General features: G+C 37.5%; 1 protein-coding gene across 4 annotated transcripts in view; it reads right to left on the minus strand.

Annotated features, from left to right (window-relative positions):
* herc4 (HECT and RLD domain containing E3 ubiquitin protein ligase 4) overlaps positions 1-7,500 on the minus strand; it is a 20,362-nt gene that overhangs the window by 1,831 nt on the left and 11,031 nt on the right. For 3 of the 4 annotated variants that reach the window (XM_043255380.1, XM_043255377.1, XM_043255376.1), the window contains exons 10-23: positions 6,484-6,608; positions 6,317-6,376; positions 6,100-6,226; positions 5,168-5,357; positions 4,391-4,563; positions 3,909-4,028; positions 3,189-3,287; positions 2,941-3,114; positions 2,723-2,866; positions 2,189-2,355; positions 1,889-1,955; positions 1,716-1,798; positions 1,433-1,616; positions 1,254-1,356 (exon numbers count right to left, since the gene is read on the minus strand). In XM_043255380.1, coding sequence (XP_043111315.1) covers positions 1,254-1,356; positions 1,433-1,616; positions 1,716-1,798; positions 1,889-1,955; positions 2,189-2,355; positions 2,723-2,866; positions 2,941-3,114; positions 3,189-3,287; positions 3,909-4,028; positions 4,391-4,563; positions 5,168-5,357; positions 6,100-6,226; positions 6,317-6,376; positions 6,484-6,608 — 1,816 coding nt within the window. The remainder of the gene's footprint in view (positions 1-1,253; positions 1,357-1,432; positions 1,617-1,715; positions 1,799-1,888; positions 1,956-2,188; positions 2,356-2,722; positions 2,867-2,940; positions 3,115-3,188; positions 3,288-3,908; positions 4,029-4,390; positions 4,564-5,167; positions 5,358-6,099; positions 6,227-6,316; positions 6,377-6,483; positions 6,609-7,500) is intronic. The other variant, XM_043255378.1, reaches the window with a different exon arrangement.

Raw genomic sequence — 7,500 nt, forward strand, 5'->3', positions numbered from 1 at the left:
AACACTTTCTTACAGACGTTATGAGAGTAAGCGTCTCATTAACTTGCAGACGTTTCTAGAAAAGCCACATTTAAAATGGTTTGATTTTGTTGACATAACAGAACTACGTTTTTACACAGAGCTTTGGGTCTCTTATTTTTGTAATTTGTTTTTTTTTATCGCTTCATGCATTAGAAAGTACTGTAAACAGATGAAAATACAGCTCTGTCAAACAATGAATCATGCTTCATCATCCAAATGTTTTTGTTTGCATAATGTGTGTGTGTGTGTGTTCGGTGTATTTTTAATTTTGTTTATATATAAAAACACAAACAATATATATTTCTTATTGTAACAAGTAAATAAAATATAAAATGCATATTATATCTATCTATCTATCTATATATATATATACACACACACACACACGCGCATACATAGATAGATCTATCTATCTATCTATCTATCTATCTATCTACACACACACACACATATATATATATATATATATATATGTATGTGTGTGTGTGTGTGTATAGATAGATAGATAGATATAGATAGATCTATATATCTATATATCTATATATCTATATATATATCTATATATATATATCTATATATATATATATCTATATATATATATATATATATATATATATATATATATATATATATATATATATATATATATATATATATATATATATATATATACACACACACACATACATACATACATGCATATTATAAAATAAACTTATTTTTTTAAATAAAAGCATACATTTCACTATTTAGGAATTTATTTTTTAATAAATCACGTGAATTATATATGAACAAATGTTGTGTTTAGCGTAACACGTTACTCATTTTGAGAAAACAGCCTTTTAAGACGTTTTGTAATCAAAATCTACAGACAAACAGATGTGGATTTATCTCTCTGTGAGCGTTTCACAATATAGATATGAACGAAACCGTTTGGCGTGTAAAAGTGTTACGGAAGAGAAGTAAAAAACATTTGGAGATTGCACTAAAGACATGTACTTTAATCAAAAAGAGTGCAACAAAACCAGACGAATGATAAATGAACAAATCGGTCTGTAAAAACCTTCAGATACAGATAGGAGCAAAACTAAAGTGTGTTACGGGTAAGGATGAAACGCGCTGGATGCAAATATATAAAATAATCCCATAAATTCATGTTTTCTCTGCACTAGTCTGAAAGAGGACAGGAAAACAATGTACTGCAAGAACACTGGAAAGGACGGTTCACTCACACAGGAACTGTTTCTTCTTCTCCAAAGGCAGCTCGTGAAACACTTCCCAGAATATCTTGATGGTGGGGTGATCGGCCCAGTACTCGCCCTTATACTCTGTGCTCTGAGAATCAACAAATAAATACGGTCACAACGTCAAGCCACGGCAGTCAAAACACTCGCTTTGACTTCATCTTCACCTTCTCCAACTCCTTCCAGTCGTAATTGGTGTTTCCTATGACCATGGCCTGCAGCTCGCTGGGCTGGAAAAGCTCGAGAACCTTCCCTCCGCACACTTTGTGAAAGCCCGCGTGGAAAGCGCTGAACTGAGGAGCCACGGAGGTGTTGAATATATAATCGACGTAGGCATTGACAAACTCCTGCCTGGATGCCATGAACGGGTTAAACCATGTAGTCATACGAATCAGATCACAAATGCTGAAGTTTAGATATGAGCTGAAGTCAGTGTCGTGCGTTTAATACCGGTTGGACTTGTTGACGCTGATGTCTGTCCCGTTGGGAACCAGTTCCAGTACCTCAGTGGTGCCAAAAATTTCCTCGGTGATCTGGCAAAATAAAAACGCATGCATGCACTTTGTTTTTAACGAACCACGCATTTTAAAGACAGGCATTACGTACAAACCGCTTGTTCTTACTGTGAAGTTCAGGCAGAAAGCGTCTTCCAGATCATCCTCCGTATAATCCAGCAGCTGCTGAAGACTCCTGAAGAGCCACAGAAAGAGAAAACCAGCGATGAGCATCGCATTTAAACAAATACAAAATTACTACCTCAACTCATAACCGTATTACATTTGATGCACACACACCTTGGTACAATTATATGTCCAGCTTCCATTAATCAAACATCATAAATGGTCGAGGTACATTTGATATGTGTCATAAAATGAGTCTTTTATGCTCTGGAAATATTAGAAAATAGAGTGAAACAAACCCACCTTCCTACATCAGGCATGAGCTCCTTTAGGTCCTCTAGAGTGGGAGTTCTCTTCAGGAGTTTCTTGTACAGGGCTAATGGGAAGTTCAGCTCCACTATAGTGAGGTTATAGATGGCCAATCCACAAACCACACCGATCAGATGAAACAGATCTATGTCTTCAAACGTCTGCAGTAAAGCATATCTGACATGTGAGATCAACACATTCTCAGCTTACACTACAGTAACACCGTATCTGATACACCAAGTAAGGTATACACACACACACATATATATATATATATATATATATATATATATATATATATATATATATAAAAAATGTACAATAAATTGTTAAACTGGGGAAGTTTCAATAAACTGGCCATAATTTTGTTGTGATTTAAACATGGACATGAAAAAAAGAGGAACAGCAGAAACACACAAAACTTTCCGGCTTTTTTTTTTCTTGACGTTTGGGCATTTAAGTTTTTTTTTTTTTTTTTATTATATATATATATATATATATATATATATATATATATATATACTGCACCTTGTGAGCAAACCAGATGAGTCTGGACTCCTCGTAATATCTGAACATCCCATATTTAGGATCCAGGAGTTCTTTCATGATGAGCAGGAAGAACTCTTTCCTCACACCGCCAGCGTCTGCGGCCTCCTCTCCGACGAAGATGACCTGCAGAACAACAACAACACGATTAAAAACCGCTCAAGCGTCGAAGAGGAACAGCTGGACAATAAGCGCTTTACCTTAAGAGGCTTCTTGTAATCAACGTTTTTGGACTTCCTCAGCACCTCCATGGAGTCTCCGACCACATTTTCTCGCCGTGCGATGAGGATGAGGCAGGGGTTCACAGACTCCACTCCTCCGCCGGACAGGAACAGAGAGTGCAAGTTCTGTCTCTGAGCCTGATCCACCGCCATCTGATCACAAACAGCGCCGTGAGCCCACTGCGGTAACACCTGACAAACCATCAGGAGAGGAGGATCGCTCTCACCTGCATCTGGATCACAGCATCGGTCTGAAGCAGCGCCGTCTTTGCCTGAGCGTCAAAAACAAACGGGTATTTGCACATGGTCACCTGAGAGTCCATGACCTGCACAAAACAGACATGGAGAGACCGAGGAGAACGTGAGGATGCAGCATTACGTTTAAGAAACGTGCTTCAGATGACTCATCTAACCAAAATGCAGATAACTAAACATATTAAATTACAAAGCCTTGCACGTATAATAGTTTATCAACCAAATACTACACTGTGAACATTGTGAATCTGCGCAGTGTGTAATGTATAATATTATAATTTGTATAACACAATTACGTTTTGTGCAACATGTTTATAATGAATAGAAATAGTTTCTTCACATTTTGTACTTTTTGCCATTATTTTTTCAGAATACGGTAAAATTGAAAGCATATATAAAACATACGTTTATAGTGTTTGCAAATGTTTTATTTTATTTACTGACATTTTTCATGTTATTACTGAATTTAATAAAATGTGAATTATCTTGGTCTGTTTTTATCTGCGTTACTTTCTCTCAACAGTGCTAAAAGGTCTAATCGGGTGCAACTTCTGTTCTGAAAAATACGGTAATTCACTGAAAGATCATCCAAAATAACAGCAATGCAAAATACGGTAATTTTACGTTTAGCGTAAAAACCCCTATAAAATTCACAAGTGAGTAATGATTACCTAACAATGCGGAAAACTCACCACAGAGAACATCTGCTGCTGAAACCAGGTGACGTAATCATTCCTGACGTCGATGAGCTCATCCAGCTCATGAATATAAAACTTGTCATACTGGATGATCTGGCCGGCACGCTCATTAACCTGCAACGCGCAAATCAGAAGGATTAGCAAATACTATTCTGCATTTCACCTGCTTCTTAATCTAGGTGCATAATACACATGCAATTGGGCATTATAACTATCAACGGTCCTTTGGATGAAAGCATCTGCTAACTGAGTTTCCTATTCGAGAAGATGGGATGCGTTACAATTGAAAAATGTATGCAATGTAATGTTTCTGGTGAACGTAAAGTACATCACCGGAGTACTCCGTATAAATGATGACATCATTCTTTTAATGCACTATGATTTGGGACGCGCCGATACTAATTTTAGCATTTAGGACGGATGTTATGTGAATTGGGGCGCTGCCAATGTCTACGCTTACAAACCGTGCCGCTCACCGAGTGCAGGATCTCCAAAAACTTGAGCGAGGTGTGCAGGAAGCAGGTGAAGATCCTCTGCTCAGAAAGGGGGATTCCCAGTTTCTGCATGCGAAGAAGATACACCACCACCTCCTTGTACAGCTCCACCAGCCTCTGGAAGACCGCTGGCTCCAACTTTGACCACCAGTTTCCTTAAACGCAAAAACAACAATGAAAAAGTCAGCCGTAAAAGCTTGGAGTTTGGGCAGTTTCATACGCACGCATTATTTGCATGAGAGTTAAAAAGGAGCGAATGTGCTTATTCGGCAAGAAAGTGTCACGATGCAAAAAAATGTAAGCGTAGAGAGTAATGAAATCCTCTTGGAAATACCTTACAATGTGCAGAAGTTAAAGTTAGAGTTAAAGTTGTCTATTGTTCAATAATAGTGCACTGAGCATTGCAATTGTTTGCAACAAAACAGACCTAGATTGGTCTGGAAGTTGTCCTAGGCAGAATAATAAGAAGTCTATGAATAAAGAACGGTCTAAAAATGATTTACATTATATATTTAACCTTTCTGTGCATGATACAATCAATCAATCACTCATTTTTATTTCTATAGCGCTTTTAACAACACATGCTGCATCAAAGCACTGTACAGTATAAAGGTAGAAGAATACATTGACATGGATGTATAAGGAAGAGAGTGAACAATTTGTTATTAAATGCAGAGACGGTTGTCGAAATAGCCATTTTTGGCCAACTGAAATACTGTTTCAACAAACGGATCTCCTCTCGTAGAAGATGGGACGTACCGAGCACTCTGATGGGGGCGTCCTTCAGGCTCACGGCGGCCTTGGCGAAGGGAATGGTGAGGGTGGTGTAGTTGTTGGGGTTGCTGAGGAGCGGACACTCGGGCAGCGTGAGGTACAGTCTCAGAGCCTCAATGTCTGGAGGAGAGCTGCTCAGTCTGGGGAGGAGGTTCTTCTCCAAACTAGCAGCTACCTGCATTAGGATTAACCATGCATCGGTTACCACAGGAACGAACGTTTGCTAAATATTTACTCACCCCTTCAGTCATCCGAGATGAAGAGGAGTTCGTTTCTTCATCAGATTTGGAGAAATGCCGCTGCGCCACTTGCTCTGCGGTGAATGGGTGCCGTCAGCTGATAAAAACGTCACAATAATCCACACCACTCCAGTCCATCAGTTAATGTCTAGTTTCAAACAAAAGCATCACACCACTGCTTCTGGCAGCGAAAATGCGAGTCCTTCATTAATTGTTATTCATTTTAATAATGCTTTCTTCAGTGACAAAGTAATCTGATCTGAATCAGGAGAGAAATGGGAACAGATTTCCGGAATAGAGAAACAGCTCTAAAAAAAAATATGTGGGTAGATGGACTTGACTTTGGATTCAAAAATAAGTTTAAAAGCCTTAACGATGGATTTGTTTCTTAAGAACGTGCAGCTTCTTACTTCACAAAACGTTAACCGATGAACTGGAGTGGTGTGGATTTTTGTTCGGACTCTCGTTGTGACGGCACCCATTCACTGCAGAGGATTAATTTGTGATGCAATGCCGCATTTCTCCAAACCCGACGAAGGAACAAACTCATCCTAATCTTGGACGGCCTGACGGAGAGTGCCTTTTCAGCAAATATTAATGTGCGGGAAACCGCTCCTTTAAAGTCGCCGTGCGTCTTCCGAACGAGAGAAAACGACCAAAAACGAACAAGCGACTCACGATTTGTGCGATTTGTGGGTAATCTGGCCGGATGAGTCTGTGGTAGAGCAGGCGAGCCGTGTTAATGTCTACGCCTGAGCACTTACTGTTAGTGCTGTAGTGATCTGGATTACTGCAGAACAAAACACTCATTAGAAAAAAAAAAAAGATTATTAGCCGTTCATCGGCTTTATGCAGTGTGATAGATATCACATGAAACGCACAACGGCTTATTTACCTTCCAGACAGAAAGCTTCCGTTGAGACAACTTGCTGAAGAGAACACAAGATCGATCTCACTACAAAAGACACGAAACACATCATCGGCAAGATGGACCGTTTTAAGTTGATCTGAATTCTGAGTTTCATCAACACTTCATTTAATAATGAACGTAAAAGGCAGTACTTGGTGATTTCCGGTGACAGTCTCCCATGGCCGTGATTGAGCCATTTTTGGATGAGGTCTTCACTGAGTGTGTATATCTGTCCATCAGGTCTGGTTATCCTCAGATCAACGGCAGGGCTGTCGTCCTCCAGAAATACAGCAGAGTCATTTAAACAGGAACAACTAACACAGAGCACATTTCTTGGATGATATCCAGATAAATACATTGTCCTATTACTATATAATACCATAAAATTAATACAAACTAGACAGTTGCTCCCGTTTCATTCGGGTACCATCACAGATATGTTATAGCACATATCAGCATCTCACTGGATGTTAAGCAGCTGTTCACACTTTGGTCCTAGTTTTGATCTAAATATGACTTTAAGGCAACATGAAATTGAAGCGGTCCTCTTTTTTCCTAATTAAATGTCTCTGGTCTTCCTGCACAAGACTCATCAGAACACGCTGCTCTGAAAAAGTCATTTATAATGCGTCGGCTAGATGTATTAATTATCTCAGAGTTTCTCGTAACAAAGACTGTGTGGGCCATGATGGAAATTATATTAACCAATAACACAGCATTATTTATATGACTTTTCATTTAAACATGATAAAAATAAGACCAAGCCTTGTCCATACATTTTTACTCTGCGTGTAAAAATCATATTACAATATTCATAGTACTAAAAAATATAATAAACATAATATTAACAACAACAATAATCATCATCATCAATAAAAATTATTATTATTATTATCGTCGTCATTGAAATAAAAAGAAAAAATATATTTTATTGATAATTTATTATCATCATCATTAAAATAAATAAAAATATATTTTATTGCTCATTTATTGTCATCATTAAAATAAAAATATATATTTTATTGATAATTTATTATTATCAATTTATTATTATCATCATCATTAAAAACAACAACAAAAAAATATATATATATATATATATATATATATATATATATATATATATATATATATATATATATATATATAGAAAAATGACTTTAGTTTGA

The sequence above is a fragment of the Puntigrus tetrazona genome, chromosome 13 (assembly GCF_018831695.1).
Source record: "Puntigrus tetrazona isolate hp1 chromosome 13, ASM1883169v1, whole genome shotgun sequence".
Lineage (NCBI taxonomy): Eukaryota > Metazoa > Chordata > Actinopteri > Cypriniformes > Cyprinidae > Puntigrus > Puntigrus tetrazona.